Source organism: Rhinolophus ferrumequinum, chromosome 16 (assembly GCF_004115265.2).
Source record: "Rhinolophus ferrumequinum isolate MPI-CBG mRhiFer1 chromosome 16, mRhiFer1_v1.p, whole genome shotgun sequence".
NCBI lineage: Eukaryota > Metazoa > Chordata > Mammalia > Chiroptera > Rhinolophidae > Rhinolophus > Rhinolophus ferrumequinum.
In genome coordinates this window covers 59,504,827-59,529,745 of record NC_046299.1, presented here as the reverse complement: position 1 = coordinate 59,529,745, position 24,919 = coordinate 59,504,827, and the positions used below count along the sequence as shown (strand labels likewise).

At 47.8% G+C, this 24,919-nt stretch overlaps 2 protein-coding genes across 3 annotated transcripts; both read left to right on the top strand.

Annotated features, from left to right (window-relative positions):
• Window positions 1-693: 693 nt before the first annotated feature.
• Window positions 694-10,884, top strand: LRIT1 (leucine rich repeat, Ig-like and transmembrane domains 1). Its single transcript, XM_033131331.1, has 4 exons — window positions 694-911; window positions 4,389-4,855; window positions 8,349-8,654; window positions 9,908-10,884. The coding sequence occupies exons 1-4, from the start codon at window positions 790-792 to the stop codon at window positions 10,882-10,884; spliced, it is 1,872 nt and encodes a 623-aa protein (XP_032987222.1). The 5' UTR covers window positions 694-789.
• A 6,022-nt stretch (window positions 10,885-16,906) lies between these two features.
• LRIT2 (leucine rich repeat, Ig-like and transmembrane domains 2) lies at window positions 16,907-20,453 on the top strand. Of its 2 annotated transcripts, XM_033129726.1 has the most exons (4): window positions 16,907-17,016; window positions 17,296-18,077; window positions 19,649-19,667; window positions 19,793-20,453. In XM_033129726.1, the coding sequence occupies exons 1-4, from the start codon at window positions 16,907-16,909 to the stop codon at window positions 20,451-20,453; spliced, it is 1,572 nt and encodes a 523-aa protein (XP_032985617.1). The 2 variants fall into 2 exon arrangements, with proteins under 2 accessions (XP_032985617.1, XP_032985618.1); XM_033129727.1 differs by lacking the exon at window positions 19,649-19,667 and having other exon boundaries at window positions 19,804-20,453.
• Window positions 20,454-24,919: the final 4,466 nt, after the last annotated feature.

Genomic DNA, 24,919 nt, shown 5'->3' with positions numbered 1-24,919 from the left:
CTGAATCTTCCTAACTCCTCCATGAACAGCTAATTGTAAGGGCCAATGAAAGTGGGTCCTTACTACTCATGAGAGAGCTTCTGCTCTCACAGGCTATCAAGGTCTGGGAAATGGGTTGTTTAATTTTCATAAATACCCTAAGTAAAGTAACATTCGACAAATGAGGACACAGAGGTGAAGAGGGACCATGTGACTTATCAAAGATCACAGCCCATAAATAGAGGAGCTGGGATTTGAACCTAGGCAGCATGGTCCCAGAGCTTGGACTCTTTCTCATGCCTTCACTGCCTTGATCTCATTGCTTTTTCACTACAAAATAGTGTCACAGGAAAGAATTTCCAATGGTCCTTATCAGAGGCCAAAGTCTATCTTCATGTCCTCTGAGCCCAGGAACCCTGGCGGGTCCGTGCTACCCACAGCCTGGCTGGTATGGGGTGGCTTTGCAGGTGGGCAGCCCAGCTGGCCTGTCCAGCAGACACTTGCCCCTGGGTGACTGGCCACTCGCCCCACCTTATTGTGCCCTGGCCTCTCTGGGCCCTAGGCTTTTGCTACACAGTGGACCCCCCACCCCCACCCTCAGGACTGGGTGATTCCAGGAAGCAATAAGCTGCTGAGCGCTGTGGCTGGGGGAGCTTCCCTCCCTAATCCCCAGCCTGTCCATGTTTATCTATGCGGGGGTGCGGGAGGAGGGGGTGAGGAGCCAGTGGGCAGCTGCTGGGCTTGCTGGGCCAGCAGGACAGAGCAGTCCAGGGACAGACCCCCACCTGGGCTACAGAGGAGCCAGGAGCCATGAGGGTGGCAGTGGGCCTGCTCTGGCTCCTGGCCCTCGGGGGCTTCCCCCAGGCCCTGGGCTCCTGTCCCTCTCCGTGCAGCTGCAGCCTCCACATCCTGGGCGATGGCAGCAAGGCCAGGTATGGCACCAGGGGTGTGGGATGGTAACCCAGCCCCCATCGCTGTACCAGCTAGGCTGGGGTGGGAGGATTGGATGCAGGGCCCTCAGAGTGTGGCCAGGTGAGAACTCCATCTCCCTAGCTCTCGAGGCCCACGAGTCCTGCGGGGCTGGTCTGCACTGCATTATTGTTCAGCCAGCAGGATGTGGCTCTGCCTGGGACGTACCAGGTACCCTTACATATGGGGGTGGGGGTGGGGCACAGGTGTGCCAGCTCCAGGAAACCCTTCCTGAGTTCTCCTGCAGGATCCTGGTGTACAGGAACCTCCCTAAGGGCCCAGGAAGTCTCCCTCTTCCCTCTTTCTTTTCCCTTCCTTCCTTCTTTCCATCTTTCCTACCAGCCTTCCTTCGTTCATTCCTTCCTTCCACCCCATTATGTCTCCCCAGCCTCTTCTTTCCCAGGTCTCTCCCATTTGCTGGCCTCACCTCCCAGGTGGGGGTACCCAATCAGAGCCCAAGTATTTCTTACCACCCGACCCAGGATGGGACCCCCTGCCTCCTCATGCTCTCCCTCTTTGGGTCTCCTCTGGCACAGACCCCAAGAGCCTCAGCCACAACCCTTTCCTAGGGGCTTTCTGAAAAGCCCGGACTTCCCATTCTATTGCAGACAAGTGCCCCTCACTCTTCAGCCTCTCTTTGACTCTCTGCACCCCCCATCTGAATCCTGAGAGTACCTCCGTTCCTTCTTCCTTCCCCCCCATGGACGTTCCCAAGCCACTGGGGATTACGGACCCTAATTCTTCCTCCATGACTCATTCACTCTTTCTCTTCAGCTGTCTTGAAATCTCTCCTCTGACCTCTGCAGCTTATCCATCAATGACCACCACATTTCCCAACTTGCTCAAAAATTGCAGCCCCTGGTTCAGGGCCTTTCTTTCCCACCATCTTTCCAACTTTCTGGAATTCCAGCCTGCCTTCCTCCCTTGTCTTACAGAGGCGTTGGGGAGCCACTGATGGTTTCTGATTGGGGCAGCAATGTTATCAGTGCAACTCTTTCAGTGAGCCTGGGGATGGGTGATTAGGTGATTGGGGATGAGAGGAGGCAGGGAAGGGAGAGGCACCCCCATGCTGGGCACAATGTGATTTCAAGACCAGGAAGAGCTCCGTTTTTGGCCCAAATCTCTGATGTTCCCACTCATATAGATTATCAGAGGGATGGATCCTCTCCCCAGCAGAAGTTAGGGCTGAGCCCTGAGCAGGCCAGGAAATAGCCTGTGGCCAAGGACAGAGTGATAAAGAGCCTCCCCGTCACCCATAGACAGCATAGGGCTCAATGCCACGCAGCATCAGTGGCAGATCTGGTCCTACAGACCCACTTCCAGAACTGTCCTCATTGGAGATGCTGTCATGGAAGGACCGGGGGGGGGGGGGTGTTGCTGTAGCAGTTTAGCTTTAGGATGGACAATGACATGCTAAAGGCAGTTTGCAGGTCCCCTAATGTCAGCCAGTGGCCATCCTTCCACTGCAGCCAGAGTTCTTACCATCAGTCTACCTGCCTGACAGTCCATGGCTGATAGGCACCAGCCCACGTGCATGGAGTGTGCTCTGAGGGGCATGAGGCCATGAAAGGCTGTAGCTGGCCCTGAGGTCCCCGATGGCCACAGGCACAGAGTGTGCAGTCAGACTAAGGCTCCGTCGGTCTCAGACATTTTCCTCAGCCCATGTCTGACCAAGGCCTCTCAGAGTGCCCAACTGTCACTTCTGAGCAGCCGGGGTGACCTGGCCATTCTCCACACTCCCACAGTCACAGACAGAGCGTGTGATCCCGTGGGAACCTGGGTTACGGGAGCGGGGCATAGTCTAGGCATTTGGACAGCTATGTCACCACATTCTTTGCACCCATTGTGCCCGACCAAGAATTGTGCTGGGTTCTTACTGGTTTCCCTGATCCCTCCCTTGACCGTTTTCTCCCCGTTCCAAGACCTGTTTTCCCATCAACTTTTTCCTCCCACCTGCATCCAGACCCTTCCCCTTGTAACACCCAAGCCTCTTTATCATTGAAAATGTCATTGCCTCCAATGGCCCTTCTTCCTTATCTAGGGTATAAGTTGTACGGGAACAGGGGCTGTGAGTTTGATATTCTTCTGAATCTTCACAGCACCCGTCTCTCAGTAGGGTTCTATGTATATTTGAAGAATACAAGTGGGTGAAAAATGTGTCTTTTGTGGGCATTGTTGACAAGAGAAAAGAAGCCCAGCCCAGCCGACTGGGAGCAGAGTATGGGAGCTAAGCTGATGGATGCTGGTGGAGTGTGCGTGTTACCAGGAAGGCCTGATATGAGCCATATGTTATGATATTACAAGAGAGCAACCTCCTTTAGCAAAGGAAAACATGACCACTACCCCACAACCACTCCAGTGTGAGCAGAGGAGTCCTCCGGATGAAACTGGGGCTGCATGAGGGCTGGGTCCCTCATGTCCAGCCTGTTACGTTTTCTTCTTGAGAATCCTTCCCCTTTTACCTGGTGTGCTGCTCTCTGTGACAGCATATGACACGGTCCTGAACTGTAGGCTCCTTGAGGGCAGGGCTGCTGCCTATTATCTCCTATCCTCTGTTTTAGTACCAAACTTCATAGAACAAGGATTAAGACGTCACATCTTGCATAGAAGGTGCCTTGGAAAGTGCTGGTAAGACTGACCCGATCTATCAGCAGTGCTGGGATTCAGAAATTTACCAGAGTGGTCGATAGCACTGGGGTCCTACTGGTGACAGATATGCAGAGCTGGTACACACATGACCTCATGTAAACGCCCAAACTGCCCTGTGACGTGGAGTCTGCTATTACAGGAGGAAAATAGAGGTTATGTAATATACTCAAGACACAAAGCCAGCAATGAGCCCAGATGCGAATTCAACTGCGGGGCTGCAAAGTCCCAGCTCTCAAACACCTTGAACATCTCGTGTTCCCTCAGTCAGGAGAGGGTTGAGGCGCCCTGTGTATGGCTTCCATTTATATATATATATATATATATATATATACACACACACATATATATGTATGTATGTATTTAAAATGAAGAAAAGACAAAACGGTTACAAAAACTGAGGTAGAATTTATAAAATGAATGCTTTGAACACAAGTATGCAATGGGACAACGCACAAGATGATCTCAGCATTTATGAATATTGTTCATTCTTAGTGCATTGCAGGCAGTGTGGGTTGTAATGCGACATAAGAGCTTAAGCTTGAGGTCTTTCCGCCAGTGACCAAGACTAAACGGGACCCTGTGAAAGGCTCTGAAAGCAAGAACCCCCTGAAGAGAAAACAGGAGACTGCTTGTTCCCAGGCCATTTCCAGGGCCCACCACAGCTTGGAGCCTGGCTTTGGTGCCTTGTGTTCCTGTGCAGACCAGCAGGCCTCTGGAAGGGAGGTAGGGGAAGTGGGGAATCTCTGACCCAACAGGACCCTTTCTCAAATACCCCTCATTTCTGTGACCAGGACGGTGGTCTGCAACGACCCTGAGATGACTCTGCCCCCAGCGCCTGTCCCTCCGGACACCTCTAGACTGTGCCTCGAGCGGACAGCCATTCGCAGGGTGCCCGGGGACGCCTTCAGGCTGCTGGGCCGCCTGGAGCAGCTGTGGCTGCCCTACAACGCCCTCAGCGACCTCAGCGCCCTGATGCTGCGGGGCCTGCGCCGCCTGCGCGAGCTTCGCCTGCCGGGCAACCGCCTGGCCGCCTTCCCGTGGGCGGCGCTCAGGGACGCCCCCCAGCTCCGGCTGCTGGACCTGCAGGCCAACCGCCTCTCGGCACTGCCTCCCGAGGCCGCGCGCTTCCTGGGGAACCTCACCTTTTTGGACCTCTCCAGTAACCAGCTGATGAGGCTCCCGCAGGAGCTGCTGGCCACCTGGGCTCATCTGCAGACCCGGCCCTTCCTTCCCGGCCACCGTGCCAGGGTGGTCCTAGGTAAGAGGTGGCATCCTTCACTTGGAACTGCCTGGGGGTCTTAGGCTACCAAAGCCTCTCTGAGTTTCAATTCTTTACCTGGAAAATAGAAATCACGCCTGCCTTCTGGGTGTGAGTGGAGATGGAATGAGAGGCACACATGGACAGGTTTAGGAACTCAAGTGCCCAGTGAGACTGCAGCAGTTCAAATCCCAGCTCTGCTTCTCACCTAGCTGTGTGTGTCTGGTTTCCTTTTGTAGAGAGGATGATAAAAATATCTATCTCAAAAGTTCAGTGTCGTGGGTGTAAAGGCAGTGCTTAGTACACAGCAGACACATGTGGCAGGCACAACGATTTGCCACCCAGCTTGGATTGGCTGCTCAGCTTCTGGAGGTGCTGTCAGCAGCAGCCTTCAGCTGTCAGCCTCATCAGGGAAAGCTTCAGCTACGGAGCAGCCTTGCCCAAGGCAACACCCTTTCTGGGGACAGTTTCCATCCAAAGGCCTAGCTGGTGTGAATCTAAAACCCCAGCCCCTTGGGACTACTCTGACGGGCTATTTTAACTCCAGAGCCCCCAGGGATTTGCCAGGCCTGCATCACAGCTCCTTCTGTCTCTCCTGCTTTCTTCCTTTCCTTAATAAACCTGCTGTACGCTAATCTTCATCTCAGTCTCCTCCAGGAAACTGAACTTTCAAAAGCCTGTGAATCCCCCGCCCCCATGAGAGATTCCTCTGAGCAGTAGGTACAGTTCTTACTGGTCATCAGCATTAGTGTGGCACTGACGAGTCCGCAAGACTCCCCCTTACCCCCTCATTGAACTTGACCCCCACCATATCCCAGGGGTAGATAGTGCAAGTACAATGCCCTTTGTTTTATGGATGAACGCACATAAGCTGGGGATTAGTAAGTGGAGGGTTTGGGCCTCAAGCCCCTGTCATCCAGCTGGTTCTCTTTCCCCTGTCCTATGAGGGGGTGGGAACCACAGCGGGTGGTAGAGAGGTGAGGTGGGTAGTATCAGAGGTGATGCCTCCTGGCAGGGTGTGCCTGGAGCCTGCCTTGGCTCAGATGGGGTCCAGCAGGGGGGCTGGAGCAATCTTAGAGTGGTTTGGGGCAGCTCCTGCCCTGAGGCCCAGGAGAGTCTCTCAAGGAGGGACTATTTGGGAGCCTCCCCTCCTGGAAGAAGGGCAGGGAACAGCAAGCCCCATTCCAGCTCCATCCGCCCTACAGACTTTCTCACCCGATAAAGGACATTATCTAGGGAAGTACTGATATGGAAAAATAGTGTTGTTTATTTGAAAATCAAGTTTAACTGAGTGCCTCCCCCCCCCCGCCAAATCTGGTAACTATTCCACCAACCATGTCAGGCAGCCAGGGCAAGGGGTGTTGACGCAGTGTGACAAATAAGGAAAATGAGGGACAAGAGACCTTGTAAATCACACAACCAGGAGACGGCCCCTGAGACTCAGTTTCCCAAAGCAGAATTGAATGGGTTATACCAACTGGCCCCTCTCTTCGATTCTGTCCTGTTCCTAACCAACAAATGGTTTACCAGGTAAACCAGATGTTTTCCTGCCCAAGGCACCTGCTTGGCCCAGAGGGTGACAGATGGGGACATAACTGATTCTATAAAATTAGTTTTAGTTTTAATTATACAACTCACACATGACTATATGTAAACATTTAAAATATTACAGAAAAAGCTAAAGATTCTTCTGTCCCCTCTTCTGTGTCTATAATAGTTCCGTCTCTCCTTCCTAAACATAGCCACGATTGTGTTTATTTGCATGTTCCCTATCTACATACGTGCACTTGGAAATTTTACCTGTGTGTTTTACATAAAATTTTATCATATTGTGTATATCAACCAATACTAACTTTCCACCCAGTAGCATGTTTTGGAGATCGTTGTTAGTTACTACAAATGGGTCAATATCATATTTTTAAACTAATGCGTAATATTCCATAGTGTAGTTATACTACAGTTATATTACAGTGTATTTAGCCATTTCCCCTTTAATGGACGTTTAGGTTGTTTTCATTATTTTGTTAACACTGATGATGTCACAGAGAATATTCTTAACAACGCAGCCTGGGGCATGCAGACAAATATTTCTCTAGGATAGGAACTGAGAAGTAGAATTGCTAGGTCGTGGAGTGTGCATATTAGATATTATAATATCAATCTGACGGTCTCTAACATGGATGGGCCAATTCTCACCTCCACCAGTAGTGTGTGAGCCACACACGTGTGTGTTCACTCTGCAAGTTTATCTGGGTGCCTTTGAATGTGTGGGCAAAATTCTAGGTGCTGGGGATGCAGCAGTGAGCAAAACAGATGAAAAATCTATTCCCTCTTGAAGCTAACAATGAAAATGGCCAAAATGGTTAACTTTTGCCAATCTGCCGGAGAACGTTTCACTGCCTTTACTTTGCCTTTTGCATTCATTCTTTGGGGACTCTGTTGTGATGGGTGGAAGCCATATAGCTCACCAGCAGAGCCAGATGTGATCAACCTTGGGGTGCACATGTACTGTTACATGCATTTAACTGGTGGTACAGTGTAGCAGCCACCAGTAGGATGGGGTGGGGGGTGGGAGAAGGGACTGGCACCCTCCCAGCTGGTGCTCACAAGGACTGGAGGGTCACGAATATGCAGCAGATCTGAAGCAGCCTCCCCAGCCCTTGACAGTCCCTCTTCCAAATATATTAAGTACACACATGTGAATGTACAAGATGCCATTGGTTATTAGATACACTATCAAACAGTTGTCGGCGGATAAAAAGGACATCACGTTAAGTGCATTCATGTTTCATTGCAGAAATGCAAACATATAAAAGAAATTGTGTCTTAGAATTGTGGACACGATACCCCTTTTTCTGTTGACGATTCTTTGACGGTGGGGTGGGGGGTACAGTGACCTGCTTCCAGCTTTATAAAGATGCTCAGTTTTTAAACTAAAAGGGCTGAGATATGACATGAGATTTAATTTCCTGGCCTCTTCACTCCTCTTCTTACCCCCTTTGAGCCTGTGTCAAAGGGATCATTGCTCAGAACAGCCACTCTCATTGCTGGAGTGATGCTGAAACTGCCATTTATACTGGGAGGACAGGGGTCAAGGGAGGGGTCATAAACATTTCTAGAAAACGGTTTTGGCATATTTCAATTATTGCAGAAATTCTCACTGCCTGGCCAGCAGCCTGAAGGGGTCAGTCTAAGAATGGCAGAAGTAATCGCTATTTTTGTCAGTACGCTATATGGCCTACCCAGTGCTTAATGTGATTTTTCTTTATTTATACTTATGGCAACCCTGAAGGGGAAGTAACACTATTATTCAAGGTGAAGAACCAGGCTTAAGGTTGCACAGCTAGCAAGGCAAGGAGCTGGGCCCCGAGGCCAGTTCTGCTGACTCTGCTGATTCAGGAGCTGCCTTGTGCTCCCTGAGGGGGAAGGGGACCTGGGCCTGGGGATCTGAATAACTGGGGCTCACCTCTTGCCTTCCCTCTCACCCCTACAGGGCTGCAGGACAATCCCTGGGTGTGTGACTGCCGACTCTATGACCTGGTCCATTTCCTGGAAAGCTGGGCCCCAAACCTGGCCTTCATAGATGCCAGGCTGAGGTGTGCCAGCCCTCGCAGCCTGGCTGGAGTGGCCTTCAACCAGCTGGAACTGAGGAAGTGCCAGAGTCCGGAGCTCCACCCAGGGGTGGCCAACGTCAGTTCCCCTCTGGGCAGCACAGTACTGCTACGTTGTGGGGCCACTGGGGTACCTGGGCCCGAGATGAGCTGGAGGAGGGCCAACGGCCACCCACTCAATGGCACAGGTGTGTGAGCTACAGGGGCTGTTGTGCTGACAGCCTAGACTGGGGCGGCGGGGTCACTGTCCCAAATGGGCTGAGTCAGGTCTGCCAAGGAGAGGGAGGCAATCTAAGCAAGGCTGTCTACTCCCGTTGTGTTGAGGGGAGTTGGCCAGGCTCCACCCACAGGTAAGGCATGCGGACAGTGGCTTCTATGATGACGATGGCTCCTAGTCCGTCCTAGCATACTCCACCAGCCACTCTATCAGAGGCTCAGGGCCCACCCTGAGGGGAACAAAATGCTAACATTTTGGTAAAGATACTCTCTTAGTGTATTTAATATTTATAGTAAGTTTCCCAGTTTTAAATATTAAGCCAGTGTCACTAGGAGTAACTAATGACATGAGTTACCATATTGAGCTCTTCATGTATTAAGTGCATTATGCACTTACTGTCATTGAGCTTTAAAGAACATTTTGAGTATCCTTCCTATTTGGCATGCAAGAAAACTGAAGCTCTGAGAGGCTAAGTGCTTGGCCCACGTCACACAGCTCCTACATGGAGGAGCTGGGAGTCTAATGCAATCTGGCCAACTCCACAACGTGTGCTCTTTGAGCTGTGTGGTCAGAAATGGTTCATCTCTGGCACTGGGTGGGAGGGGAGTTGGGGGGTGGAATTTCAGGAGTCAGGGCCCACCCACATGCAGAGAGTGAGTTGAGAAGGAACAATTTCTTAGCTCCTGACCAGAAAAACTCACGTCCCTCCCAGCTTTCTTTTGTGTCTCCCTCAACTAGATTGGCAAGCATTGCTCTAGGACTGTGGGTGGGAAATCAATTTAGAAGCAAAATTGTATGAGGAGCTCCGTATCTAAAACAAAGTGGAAAATGCTCTGATTGAAGTGGTCGTGGGGCTGGGCAGGGGTGGGCAGCGCCCTTCCATTTGGACCTCTGCCTCAGGCCTGCCCTGACCCACCTTATCCCCAAGCACCTGAGGGTCAGCTCTGAAGAACTCCAAGGCCCTGAAGAACACAGTTTGAACACGTCACACTTAGTAGGCAGCTGATTCCTAGCCTCTGCCTCAGCCTGGGCCTTCAGGGACGCCCCAAACTTGAGGCCAGGTGATCTCAGTCCCCTTAGCTAGTCTAAGGGAAGTGAAATGATTCCCAGTGTTTTCTGGGAATGACAGGGTCTTCAGCAGCCCAGGGGCTGTGAACTTGGCCCTGGAAGGAGGGTTGGGGCAGATGGGCCCATTCATTCTTCCACATGTGCCTCTTCCCCCAGTGCACCAGGAAGTCTCCAGTGACGGCACAAGCTGGACTCTGCTGGGCCTGCCAGCTGTGTCCCACCTGGACTCTGGAGACTACGTCTGCCAGGCCAAGAACTTCCTGGGAGCCTCCGAGACTCTTATCTCCCTGGTCATCACTGAGCCCCGCACTTCCTCAGAACGCGGTGGCAGCCCAGGGGCACTGTGGGCCAGGACAGGCGAGGGGATGGAAGCTGCCGCATACAACAACAAGCTGGTGGCCAGGCATGTCCCCCTCATCCCTGAGCCTGCTGTCCTGGCCACTGGGACCCCTGGGCCCCACATGAAGGAGGAGCTGACCCTCCAGCACTTCCAGATGGGTGCCGCAGGACAGCGCTCAGATGAGCAGGCAAAACCCCAGGAGGCCCGGATGGTGAGGTCTCTCAAGGTGCTGGGGAACACTTACCAGAGTGTGACCTTGGTGTGGAAGGCCCCCCAGGCTGGGAACATAACTGTCTTCAGTGCCCTCTATGCAGTCTTTGGGCAGCGTGACATGCGGAGGGTGGTTTTGCAGCCTGGGGAGACCAGTGTCACCATCCATGGGCTGGTGCCCAAGACCAAGTATGTGGCATGCGTCTGTGTGCGGGGCCAGGTGCCCCGGAAGGAGCAGTGTGTCGTCTTCTCCACCGACGAGGTGGTGAACGCTGAGGCCACTCAAAGGCTCATCAATGTGGTGGTGATGAGTGTGGCCGCGGTCATTGCCCTGCCGCTCACGCTGCTCGTCTGCTGCGGGGCTCTCCAGAGGCGCTGCCGCAAGTGCCGCACTGGGGGTGCCACCCAGGCCACAGGTGCTTATGTCCACCTGGAGAGGCTGGGCCACAGCGAGGACGGCTCGGAGGAGCTGTCCCGGCACAGCCTCAGTGAGGCTGACGGGCTCCTCTCGGCCCGTTCCAGCCTGGACTCTCAGCTCTCGGGGCTCAGGGGAGGCAGACAGATCAACGAGTACTTCTGCTGAGGGGCCCACCCCGCCCATGCACACAGATGCCCACACACCTGCTTCGACCGCTCCCTTCTATTCCCACGCGCTCACTCGGACACCTGAGTCCATGTTCACCCACTCTTACTCACCTGGTTACCTGTTTACTCACATACATACACACAATGGCAAAAATAACAACAGCCAACACTTAATAAGCACTTAGTATGTGCCAGAGAGTGTTCTAAGTGCTTTATACGCATTAACTCATTTAATTCTTACAACAGCCCTTTGCAGCAGGCACCACTATTCTCCCCCATTTTCCTGGAGAAGAAAGAAGGGGATTAAATAACTTGCCTGTATCAGTCAGTTTTTCCTGTATAACAAATAAAAGCAAAATCTCAGACGTATAGAGCAACAAGCACTTATTTTCACACAATCCACAGTCTGTGGGTTGACTAAAGTGGCTTTGCTTCATGTGTCTTATTTGGGGCCCAGGATGGAGAGTCAGTGGGGCAGTGGGGCAGGTTCCTTTCGTGGAGAGGTCACACGACATCAGAGGAGTGAGCACAACACGTGCAATGCCTCGCAAGCTTTTGACTTAGAACTGGCACAGTCATTTCTGCCTGTATTTGATCTGCCAAAGCCAGTCCTATGGCCAAACCCAACTTTAACAGGTCAGGAAAGGACAGTTCTTCCATGGAGGTCATGGTGTCAGGAAACATTTTGTTGAGCAGTGATCTAATCTGTGTTGCCCATCACTACGCGGCTAGGAAGTGTCAGCTCTGGAAGTTGGATCCGGCAGTTGGTTCCAGAGTTGACGGTCCTTACCGCTCTCATATACTGCATCTTCATTACATTTGTGCTAACTCACAGGCACGCCCACACACAGCCTCTTTCTGCAGTAGCCACATTGTACAGTCACACACATAGACACAGGGATACACAGTATGCCCTTACTGTGTACAATCACCGATTCTAACCTTTTTTTCTCTAGAGATAGTCATTTGATTTTCAATAAATTCTAGAGGTCTGGATGGTGCCCAACAGACTACTGCTCATTCCCTCTAAGAAAGCCAGGCTGGAGGGATCTGTGCGACCCTCCGTGGCACGCAGCACAGTACACCCAGTGCTGTCTGGCACACAGCTCACCTCTATCTGCAATTAGCAGCCTGCGTGACTCTAACCGGGGCCCCTGAGGGTGTCTCAGAGCCTTCCTAGTCACTCAGTGAGCCATTTAAAAGGAGGATTTCTATTCAGTTTGCTGGGACACCTCTGAGAAGTGTCTGTGCACAGGAGCAGGTGAACATTCCTGCAGAAGGGCCATTGTCTCTCGTCTGCAGGACTGAGCTCTAATAAGAGGAGCATTCAGGATATTTGGAGCCAGGACCTTTGGGTAACAACTGAGAAGATAGGGGTACAGCAAGTGATCCAAGGAAACTATTTGGCTAGTATCATCTAAGAGACTCCATATTGTGCTGAACAAACGCTAGAGATAAATCAGTGTGTGCAGTGATTTCTAAAGTTACTGCATTCTCTCTCTTGTTTACAAAAGAACCTACAACATATGACCTTACAGTTTTCCTATTTTTCTCATTTGACTCTTACAATAGGCCACTATGGAGGCTGGGCTACTTGACTTTACTGAAGTTCAGCATGTGGAATAATTTATAGAGGGTTGTGATGGATTTTTCCTGGAGGATCCAAGTCTTTGATAACTTTCTGATCAGGCTGCGGATCTCTATTCAATATTGATCTTTGCAATGTGATCCACAGCAGGTACACTACAGAAGTGGATTTTTTTTTTTTGAGCCACTGAGACCTGGGAACCATGAAAACACCAGTGCACATGAGCACACAATATTTCCATACATCAATATTTTCTGTCCATCACCTGGAAGGTGCATCTACTGTCACTTGTGGTCCATAGCCATTGGTAAGAGAAATTATTTGGTTTGAAGTTGACAAAGCCCTGTCATGTCTACATCAAGGGTCAGCAAACTTTTCTTTAAAGAAAGCCAGATAGTAAATATTTCAGGCTCTGTTGCTACTCCTCAAATCTGCTGATGTAGTGCAAAAGCAGCCATAGACAATATGTAAGTTAATGGGCATGGATGTGTTTCAATTCAATGTTATTTACAAAACCAGGTGGCAGGCTGGATTTGGCTCCCAGGCTGTAGTTTTCCAAACTCTGATCTAGATTTATAAAGGCATTTCTGCTGTGGCTTGGGAGACCCAAGACTCAATTCTGATTGTTTGATATATGAGATTGACAGGCACTCCCCAAATTAGAACAAATATAAATGCAATGGATGAAAGCAGCCATCTGTTGAAATGATGAAAATGTTCACTCCAAGTGACTGGCTGACCCAATGAAGACTGAACAACTATTGGCCCAAAGATAACTAACATCCAGTCAGTTATATTGAACCTTGTTTGAAGAAAATTCAGGAACTCGAATGCGAGAACTTGTTAGTATTTTACCAATAGGATGTGTGTGTGTGTGTGTGTGAGAGAGAGAGAGAGTGTGTGTGTGTGTCTGTGTGTGTGTGTGTGTATGAGAGAGAGAGAGAGAGAGAGAGAGAGAGAGAGAGAGAGAGAGAGAGAGAGAGAGAGAGAGAGAGAGAGAGAGAGAGAGAGGAGATTCAAACTTTCAAATGATTCAATTAAGACCTACCTTGGTGGTTTGGATGAAATGGCCCCCAAGATGACCAGCTCCACAGTATTCATCTGTCATCCTTTCTTTGTGTGTCCTGTCTTCTTTGGTTTTCTCTTATAGAGAAGAATCAGGCTTGATTGTGCCCAGGAATATTCATGTCACTGGAAAAAACAAATTCTCATCATAAAAAATAAAATGATGTTTGGTTTGTATATTAGCCTTTTGGTATGTGAATCTTATTAGCATGAGTCAGTCCCTGAAAACCTAATGTTTTCTTAGAGTCCTGGGAAAAGAATTTCTGGTTTCCCAATGCTGAATACCTATCTACACGATGATGATCCCACAGCATGCTACATTTGGAAGCCTTGTTTGGAGGGTGGTTGGAATCATGGCATATCAACATGTCTTTTCTGACTGCTACATGGTTGTATTCTTCTTGACCTAAGCAGAGACTATCTCTGATGTGACTTATCTGTAGTTACATGTCTAAGTTGCAAGTTATGAAAAGGTAAATAACAGAAATTATATCCTGGAAAGTGGATGTGGGCTATTAAAATTAAGCTACAACCAAGGGACTCAGTGAGCAGTGTGTTTAGAGGACTAGAGCTGGAAATTTTTGTTTTAGCTATCATATAATCCAATAGAGACAAAAATCAACTTACAAATAATTGAGCATATTTTGATTGCAAGGACATTGTAGTCAGGATAGTTTAGGCTTATGCTGTGCTAACGATTCCCAAATTTCAGTGGCTTAACAAGGAAAAATTTATTCCAGCTTTCACAGAGTCTGCTTGAGTCAGTGGGGCATGTGGATGGAAGGAAGGCTCTGCTCCACTTGCTCACTCAGGAACCCAGGCTGATGAAGGCTCCACCACCTGGAATGTCAACAATCGCTGCAACAAGGGAAAAGAGAAACTGGAGAATCATGTAGGGCTTTTCAAACATTATTTCCCCTAACACTTTATAAGCTAGAATATTAGTCATATAGCTCACCTATTTCAAGGGGTTTGGGAAGGTAGTCTTCTGTGTGCCCACTACAGGCAAGCCACAGAGCGTGGGTAACCAAGGAGAGCAGATGTGACGGGCAATAGAAGAGTGAGGGAAGAGCACAAGTGTGAGAAAGAGGAAGGACAGTATGTCTGTTTCCTAATAGTTCGCCTAGTTATCTCTTATCCCAAAGTTCTGCCATTTAAATAGATAAAAAAATTCTCTTATTTAATATTCGATTAAAACAAGGCAAGGAGCTGCCACCTAGAGCCATTTATATCTAATTATTTCATAAATGCAGAGTAAGTTCTCTCCTATGACTCTCTCTCTACCATTCTAAGAGCCAAATTCCTAAAAGCATCCTGTAGGAAGAAAGGTGGGGGCATAATATACTCAGACCCCTTCCCTTTGTTGTTAAATCTCTTGAGTTTAGAGACACCACTTAACCACAGTTATTTTTCTTAAATAACCACAGTTACTTAAGAAAAATAGCATAACCCAAGTAACTTTAATTGTCCTAGTCTCCTGCCTTAACTGACAACGTAGATACTCCCTAAGCCCACATGCCAAATAAGGACATCAGAGGATGAGGGGGTCAGGAGAGGAGAAGCAGCAGTGCAGCAGGGCAGAGTGTTCCAGAGATGACATGCTAGTGGGTGTCCTCAAGATTTCAGCAAACCACTGGATAGTTCGGTTAAGTCAGATTCATTTGAAGAGGTTAACATGAGATGAACAGAGAAGAAACTGAATAGAATTCACTAATGGTTGGTGATACCCATGGATTAAATCACATTTTGCCGTGATGCAAACCTGACAAAATCTTGGCCAACTGGGTAGGGGGCTCTGGAGTGACAATCACCTGTCAGTGTTGTCCCCATCAGGCCAAACTGGCTGTGCCCTTGTGCCCTCACCACCCTCAGTCACTGCCTGTGGACTGCCTTAGGAAGGGCAGGACATCATGCAAGCACTCCTTGCAGGTAAGCATCAACTCAGTCCTCAGAACGGGTATAGACATCACATCTCCATGTCTATCACAAGCTTTTTGTCCATAACACTCCCTTTGCTTTGATTTTCACCTTGAGAAGACCTCCAGAGATCTTATCATACTGTAAAGTTAGACTGTCTGGAAACTCCAGCAAATATATCTGGCTTGGACGGAAAGTCTGGGGTGTAATCAGCTTTCCTGGTGACCCATTTACCACTCCCCACCACCCGCCCTACATCACTGGTTGGCTACTAAGCAGATTTTCTTCCCTGAAGCCTTTTGTAGGGAATACTATACATCATAAGTCTTAGGGGAACTCATGGAATTTAATATTCATTAGGAAGTACCCCAAATAATAAGAAAGTAGACTTTCCTGCTGTTCAAGAGTCTGTTGGTTTGGGAGATTGAAATTATTGGACACCTACTGTATGTAGGTACTTTATTTTACATAATCTCAAAATTACCTAGAAACACTATGAAGCAGTTATCAATTTCATCACTTTGCAAAGGAGAAATTGATGTTCATAGAGGTTAAATACTTTCCAAAGATCTCAAGACCAGGAAGTATAAGCTAGAGAGAAGACCCCATGGGACAGGGTCTATAATAGTTTGGCTCACCACTGCATTTCTTGTATCTAGTAAATGTGTGTTTTGGAGCAGAGGACCATTAAACATCTGTTGAATGAGTTATGGGTGGCAGAGTAAGTATCCCAAAATCATACACATGTCAGTTTAAAAATGTAAGCCTTTCATTTTTATCATGTGAAATACAGAGCATTCAGGACAAGTTGTGAGGTTGAGGATAAGAAATCTGCTTTTGTTTAATCAGAAAACAGAGTCTTGTGGTTTAACTTCTGCACCGTGATGCTTCTCTGACTGTGGTCATGCAGCTGTCTTCATGCAGTAGAGGCACGACTCCACCACACGAGGTGTTGGGGGAGAGAACTGTTTATAGGAGTGGTCACAGAATTACTGTCTTCCATCATCTGCATTCACTTTTAGAGAATGGTTCGAAATTCTAGGTTTCAGGAGCCAATTGTGATCAATGAAGTATTAGATGGATTTGTGGCCAAGTCATCTGAACTATGGTGCTCAGAATAGCATTACCCGCTTGTTTCTCAGGTCTTTTTGTAAGAAACTGAGGGAAGGCAGTATCAGGGCTGAACTGGACATCTGGCTTAGAGTTTGCTTTCCAAATATAAGAACCATAAAAAAGGTGGATTTTCTGACCTCAGTTAAGAGACAAAGCTTCCTCTTCATGGGTTCTTAGTAAGCTTGTGATCTGAGCCATAACAAAGCTTAGAGCGTCCAGGGCTTTTCCTCTGCTGTGCTGACCTACATTCCCATGGATTACCAATAATAAGATTTGCCACTCAGAAGCTGGGACGATACTTATTCAAAATTCCCAAGGTAGTTTCTTACAGAGGAGTATGGCTTCCGTTTCTCACTATTTCCTGCTAGTTCTGGTCTTTCTGGACTCACATGCAGCTCAGCCATCCTGTCTGCCAGGATGTACCTGCTCAGAGGAGAGTTTTGGCCGGTGCGCTGGGCTGACAAGATGCCAGAGGTTGATGGGGGTGGGCTTTCTTTGTGGATGATTTGGGGTGGAGTCAGGCCTAGAAAAACCTCTATGAGACTAATTCTAGTTGGTGCTGAAATTTGGTGAACTGTGCACTTTTACCCAAAAGGGTCTAACACTTTTACTTCAAGTGAATAATACTTTTTTTCTTCTATTTCATATGTCTAATGCCAGGGTAAACCTGCTCCCACTTCCCCGTTCCCTATGCTCATCTTAAAGTGTTTCTGGTTTCTTGTACAGGACTCTGCAGTGCATGTCCATCTCTTTGGCAAAGATCCCAGGGAACATTCCAGAAGAGTTCAAGCGAGTGAGAATTGAACATTCATCCTTATTTGAATTGTCCCGGAAGTCTTTCATCAACATGAGCACCTTGGAATACCTTTGGCTCAATTTTAACAATATTACTGTTATCCACCTAGGAGCCCTGGAGCACCTGTCAGAACTGAAAGAACTGAGACTGGAGGGGAACAGACTCCGTTCAGTACCGTGGACAGCGTTCCATGCCACCCCACTCCTGAGGGTCTTGGATCTCAAACACAACAGGATTGACGTACTCCCTGAGCTAGCTCTTCAATTCTTGGTCAATCTGACCTACCTTGACCTATCCTCCAATAGGCTTACAGTTGTATCCAAGACCGTCTTCTTGAACTGGCCAGCCTACCAGAAACACCAGCAACCTGGCCCTGGGGCCAATATTCTCACTGACATGGTGCTGGCATTGCACAACAACCCCTGGCTATGTGACTGTCGCTTAAGGGGACTTGTTGAGTTTGTAAAGTTCATCAGCCTCCCAGTCATCCTGGTGAATCCCTATCTGATGTGCCAAGGCCCTCTCTCCAAGGTGGGGCAGTTTTTTCAAGAAACTGAGCTCAGTGCTTGTGTGAAGCCCCAGATCTCAACCCCCAGTGTCAATGTCACCATCCAGGTGGGACAGAATGTAACCCTGTGCTGCCTGGCACAGGCCAGCCCCTCGCCAACCATTGCATGGACATATCCCATGAGTCTATGGAGGAAATTTGATGGTAAGCCACATGCACCCTCTTATCATATCGGGGAGAATGAGGAGGTCTGTAGCAGCCCTGTCCTCAATAGAGAGGTTCAATCATGAAGGAAGTGTGCAGGTAAGATTGGAAAAGGTCTGAATTACACCCACCACGAGAGAAAAGGTTCCAAGATAGTGTTCACGATCAATGCATTATTTTAAATGGTTGCATACGGATCTCTATGACATATATATGTGTTTATATATATATATATATATATATATATATATATATATACATATATATATGAGTTGACAACATATGGTATAAATATTAGACAATGTATATGAACAAATATATTTTGAGGGCCTTTTAGATGCAACACAGTATACTGTGTATTTTTAAATCATAGAATTTCTGACTAGAATCGATTCTAGAGATTATCTATTACTTATATCTTAAACTTGTCTGAGGAGACTCACCTACGATACTTGTTTGAAATAAGATTTCAAGACGCCTGCCCTGGAGATTTGGATTCAGTGAGTCTAGGGGAAGGCCCGAGAATATGTATTTTAATAAGTCTTCCTGATGCCCCATCCCTTACCACCCAGCTATTTCTTCCACCAGGCAAGGTTGAGAAGTCGTAGATAATGAATTGTATACACTTCTCACCACTTTGTTGATCAGACCTTATTGGCTTGAACTTGTAATACTAGGACTCAGGGAGAGATGGGCCCTTGAGCCCCACAACTGGATTCATTTTCCGGAGCTCTGTGCTTATTCTGCTTTTATACCTCAGCTGGAATCACCTTCAATGCCACCCTGGGGCGTGGGGCGTGTCACAAAGACAGTGATTGCCTCCTGAAGGGTATCTTAAAGCTGTCTAGAAGACAACTAAAAAGATAATATCTAAGTAAAATTTGAGAAATGCAGTCAGTCACCCAGATATTTGTTACACATAGTGACAAACCTCTGGCTGATTCAAAAATACTGAATTAATTGAAATTTTGACTTCTTCCTATCATTTTGATCACATCTCATTGGCTTAAGGTGAAATACTCATGGAAGAGAAATATAGGATTTATTGTTGTGGCCTTTTTGAGAACAGTGAAGTGCATCTGGGTGTTACCTTTTGTGATGCTCTATGATCAGCCTCCTGGATATCATGTTATATCTATTCTGTCAGTAATAATAACAGCTAATACTTATGGAGCACTTACTGTCAAAAACTTATGGCATGAGTGCTATTATCTTCCCTTTTTATTGTTGAGGAAATTGAGGCCAAGAGAATCTAAGCAACTTGCCCAATACCATGTACCTAGTGAGGGAGAGAACCCAGGCATTTGGCTCCAGGCTCTGAGCCACTTCACATCCTGGAGAGAAGAGGGCACTTCTTGAAGCTCACAATGTCGCACAGTCCCACAATTGCGAGAGATCTCCCAGAAACCACAGTGTTAGCTCAGCAAGGCTAAGGTAGTTTGGTGGGAACAGCTAATGCAGCTGAGGAACTTCATATACAGAAGAACGAGGTTCCAGATCAATTGTTGTCTTTGAACAACACTCATTATGGGCAACTCCCCATGTGTAAAGCTTGGGTACGTACCTTACAGGGTTGCTGAGAGGCAAAAACACCTGATACCAAATATATGCTTAATAAATGGTAACCACCACCTTTTAACAACAACAACAAAAAATATTGGCAGTTCTGGACACTCCAGATGTCTATCAGAGAAATGCACAGCTATTTTTCTCTCTCTCCACCCAGTGTTGACTTCATCTACTGCAGAAGATGCTGCTGTGTCGGAGCTGGTCATACCTGCTGCCCACCTAGTAGACAGGGGTAACTACACCTGTGTGGCTTCCAACTCCATCGGCAGGAGCGCCATCGTCATCTCGCTCCATGTCCAGCCTGCATCCCAGTCTCTTTCCACCCCCTCGGGGGGCAATGCCTACGTTGACCTGCGGGTGGTCAAACAGACAGTGCGAGGGATCCTGCTGGAGTGGTTCGTAATGGCCGACACCTCTGAGCAGAAGTGGTTCACCCTGTACATTGCATCGGATGTAGCCCTCAGGAAGGAGGTGGTCCACATTGGCCCCGGAATCAACACATACGCTGTGGATGACCTCCTTCCGGGCACTAAATACGAGGCATGTCTCAGCCTGGGGGCCCAGCCCCCACGCCAGGGCCAGTGTGTGGTCTTTGTGACAGGCAGAGACCGTGGTGGGCTGGATGAAAGGGAACATCTGCTGCACGTCACAGTGGTCCTGTGTGCAGTGCTGCTCTCAGTGCCTGTGGGTGCCTATGTCTGGGCAGCCCAGGCCCCCTGCCGCTGCAGGCAGTGGTGCCAGCACTGCTGTCCCTACCGCAGAAAAGCCCCCAGGTGCCCCCCGTGCAGCCCCACAGCACAGGGATGACTCCTACAGAGACCACACAGCTGTCGGTGAGGATGGCCTGGGGCACAGAGACACTGAGGATGAGGAGAAAGAAGGAGACAGAGGTAGAGGCTGAACACCCCGGGCCAGAGGGTGGAAGGCTGTGGGCCTTCAACCCCTCAGCTGACCCTCTATGGCAACTCAGCTTGGCTTGATCCATTAATTTAACAAGTACTTACTGAGCACCTATTGTGTTCCAGGCACTGAACTTGACACAGTGAACAGGGAGACACAGTTCTTATTTTCATGGAGCTGATGTCAATGGAGCTTTGTCCTGTCCAAGTAATTGTTTTATTATACACGGTGCCTGGAAATTAATAACTGTTACTCTTTGCAGATAAATAGCCCTATAACATTTGCATGCTTACATGTAACATTTACATATAACGTTTCACATGTGTTATTCTATTAGACAAAGGTAGAATTCTACTCCTTTTTACAGGTGAGGAGATTGAAGCCCAGAAAGTTACCACGACTTGCTCAACGTTGCTCATCTAGCAGGGGGTGGAGGCAGCACTCAGAAGAGGTTCTAATTCCATTGTTTCCTCTAAATGTCTGCTTTGCAGGATTCTTGCGTCTCCCCTTGTTCAGAAAGTGTTATTCTCCCTCTTACTGGCAAACTCCCAATAATCACATAAGTTTGATGTTCCAAAGAGCTGCCGTTTGGAATCATAAGAGCCTGGTGGGTGGTGTGAGTCTCTGAGGGTGGCTGTCTTTGCCCCTGTGAGCAGTCTTTGGCGCTCCTGACAGCCTAGAGCCATCAGAACCAAGGAACAGGGGATTGGCTGCAGCCCAGGGCCCATGCTCCAGTGACTGTGGAAAGCAGAGTCTCAAGCGCCATACTCAGAAGAAAAGGATCTACATAAAATCATGTGACTCTCTCTATTCTTTTTTTGCAAAGAAGAAGCTACACAGTCTTCATTCTCATCTAGTCCCATGAGACTGTGAGCTTCAGGCTTATTTTTTTCAGCCCTGTGTCCCTCGCTAAAGTCTCAGTGCTGAGCATGACAAATGTTTGCTATACAAATGAGGATATAATCCTTTCCTCTTCCCTTAGCCAACATTCCCTATGAAATCCCAGAGAAGTGCTCATTTCCTCTTATCTGGGCTCACATGGAGTAGAGGTGTCCCTATAAACCCCAGAGACAGCTCACCGTCCCTCTGGGCAGCCCTGCTGGTGGAGACCTTTCTCTGGATTTAAATCCACATCTGTCTCCCCAGTTTCTCCCACTGGCAACAGGAAAATTCCCTGAAGGCTATAAGTATAAGCTGGCCTCCTTGTGTCATCCCCAAAGGTGTTTTCTCCCTCTTTCCCACCTTCCTTACCAATTCCTTCTCATCCTTTTAGGCCTACCTCAAGTATCAAGTCCCACAATTAGCCTTCCTTGATTTTGCATCCCTGAGGAAAAGAAATAATGAATCCAGCAGGATATGCACTGTTTTCATTGGTTGCAAGTTCTCTGGCACAGAGACCCATCATTCTTGCTGTAGCTACTGGACTGTGTTGATAATCAATGTTGGTTGAAATGAATTTTTAAAATTGAAGACCCCTCTCACATTCAAACCAACTGTTTCCTTATTTCTTCAAGGTCTCATTCACTTTCTTCTGAGCATTAGAAGACAAAAACTTATTTTTATGGAAATTTTCAGTCGTACCAAAAGTTTGGAGAATCCCATTCTTCCCCTTCAGTCAGCTTCAATAATTTTTAACATTTTCCAGTCTTATTTGATCTAGTTCATGCCCTTAACATTTAAAAAACAAACTGGAGTATTTAAAGACGAATACAAATGCCTACAGTTTACTTGTGACTATTTTAGCTTTATCTCTAACAGATGCAGAAGTTTTAAAAGACAACGCCATTGCCACACCTAAGAACATATATTTTTAAATTATATGCTTACATATGTACAAACTACACATCCATACATGTATGTGATGTAGTAGAATTTGTTCCTGAGAAACTTCCCACGATGAATTTTGAAGAAAAGTGGTCAGAGCAAAGCAAGTACTTTGATTGGTCTCTGTGTGCTTCCCTCTATAGAATCAAGTACCATGCACAGGTCTTGTGTGGCAGTCCGTCATGAAGTGTCCTGGGGCCACCAGGAGGCAGGAGTGGACATTCTGGCCTGAGCTTCTGGCAAACAAAGCTTCATGGTGGATGGGGAAAGAAGGGACAGAAGGAGGGAGGGGGATGTGGAAGAATCCACGGTGGAGGAGTGAGAGTCAGGAGTGTGTCAGTGTTCAGATGCTCCTGTGAACATGGAAATTTAGGGAGAGGAAACAGGTCCACAGAGGATTTCTGGGCATCTGATCCTTTAATACCCTTAGACTGCCCCTTAAAAATCCTAGAGTAAAGATGTACATTACTCAGATTGACTAGGCAATATGATAATAGGGATAAGAGCATAGATTCTGGAGCCCAGTTTCTTGAACTTAAATGTTGGATTTGCTTCTTATTGGCTTTGGAATATCAGGCAAGTTACTCTATGTTTCTGTGCCTTAATTTCCTCATCTGTAAAATAGGGATAATGTTGAGTACCTACGTAGGAGTACCTACCCCATACGGTTGTCTGCATGATTATATGAGGTTTTACATATATAGCTCTCAGAACAATGCCTGGCACATAGTAAGCCCTCTGTAAATGTCAACCCAATAAATGCTATCACCATTTACAATGTCCATGCCAGTTTGTGCTTTTCTCTTTGTTTGTTTGTTGGTTTGAATGTGACTCAGCATACAGAGTGGGCCATTTGGAACATGAGATCTTATCAGGATCGTATGTGTTTATATGTATAAATATTCATGTAATGACATAATATCTATGCTAATATCCTTCACGTGTTCTGTTCAATCAATGTCTAAAAGATGCTGTAGTTTTAGACTCAGTTGTCATACTATTGGGAAGCTTACCTATTTGGAGTTTTGACCCTGCAATTTTAAAGCAAGTGCCTTTGATTCAGGAGACATTTGTAAGCAGAGCAACTTGCTTTTAGAATGAAGTGATTGCTAGTCCCAGGCCTCAGCTATTAGCATCCTGAGGGAGGAAGTGTGTCCTTTTTCTCTTTTCTTCTTCTGGCTGATTAGAATTAGCACCAAGAAGAGGGACTGTCACTGGGGATATACTAAGAACATGTGCTAGAGGAATGATTGAAGAAATGATTGAGTAAATTATTGGTTAATGAATAAATAACTAGAATTTATTCAGCCATAAAGACGCTGCTGCACGATTTCACAGGGTCATGTAGATGTCCCCAGCATCACCAACCTGTTGCTGCAAAATGTGCTCACTTACCGAATTGATCAAATTACTGTCACTTAAGCCATCAGCACCTCATTCTGGAAACCTGTCCCTTCAGAGCCTCCCCCACCACCAGGTTATTCTGTGAATCTCCTGAGGGGTCTTCCCTTTGTCCACACGCCAGTCTGGCAGCCTTAGTCCTCACACGGCATCTTCCCCACTCGCCCAGCCCATCCTCCTGTGGCCAAGGCCCTTGAAGACTGTCAGTGAAGCCTCATGGCAGCCGACAGATGCCAACGTCCATGCTAGGTGGGCTGACCCTGGATTCTCTCAAAGCTTCCAGTCCTCAGAGTGACCAAATTCCTGAAGTCCTTAGAGAAGCAGGAGACTCTGGCTCCTCCCTAGGTCTTGCCACACTTTGCAGCTGTGCCCTGAAGGACAGCTGTTTAGTAGAGTGCCACAGGTTTTCTTAGGGAGTGGCTCCTCAGTTCCTAACTCCTGCAGAGTGTAGATGCTTAAATACAGGCTGCAGGGCTTCCCAGGTCATAGATGCTATGGTGCCTGCCCTGCTCTCCTGCACTTGCCTCTAGTCCACTCTCCTCTCTTCCCCAGGAACAAAGGAAAGGCTCCACGCCTGACAGTGACTGGAAACGTGCTGGAGATAAGGATGCATAGAGGGGGTCCTCTTCTCCAGGATGTGGTACTCTAGCATGTGGACCATCAAATGGCCTCTTGTACAACTAAGAATAGGAACTGTCTCCTGAGCTTGTGTTACAGATACAAAGCTGGTGGCAGGTGCGTTACATACATTAGCTCTTGCATCCTCCTAACAACAATTCTTTGTATCGTGTATTGATGAGGAAAGCGAAGCCCAGGGAGGTTTCATCTCTTGACCAAAGTCACACATAAGTGGCAGAACCAGAGTTCAGACCCAGGGCTTTCAGACTGTAAAGCACTACATTATTTCATATAATTAGAAAGTCTGGGCAGCCACTGAGCAGAGGACCCAGCACTACATAGTCAACACAGCACCCCATGAAATGATTACAACTGTCTGCTCCAAGGACACATTTTCCACTCCTCACTCATCTTGGCCACACCTCCCTGGCCTCCTTCCTACCCCTACAGCTGTCAGAATGTCTGCAACGATGTTTGCACATGAAGATACAACGACGATCACGTCACGACCACTGCCTCCCCCAGAGTGA

What these genes read in the sequence shown, in the direction of transcription:
- LRIT1 (XM_033131331.1), top strand. Translation starts at nt 790, where the DNA reads ATGAGGGTGGCAGTGGGCCTGCTCTGGCTCCTGGCCCTCGGGGGCTTC. An exon ending in CCGTGCCAGGGTGGTCCTAG is followed by an intron (nt 4,856 to 8,348) that starts GTAAGAGGTGGC and finishes TCACCCCTACAG; the next exon opens with GGCTGCAGGACAATCCCTGG. An exon ending in CCACCCACTCAATGGCACAG is followed by an intron (nt 8,655 to 9,907) that starts GTGTGTGAGCTA and finishes CTCTTCCCCCAG; the next exon opens with TGCACCAGGAAGTCTCCAGT.
- LRIT2 (XM_033129726.1), top strand. Translation starts at nt 16,907, where the DNA reads ATGGCTTCCGTTTCTCACTATTTCCTGCTAGTTCTGGTCTTTCTGGAC. An exon ending in TCAGAGGAGAGTTTTGGCCG is followed by an intron (nt 17,017 to 17,295) that starts GTGCGCTGGGCT and finishes TTTCTTGTACAG; the next exon opens with GACTCTGCAGTGCATGTCCA.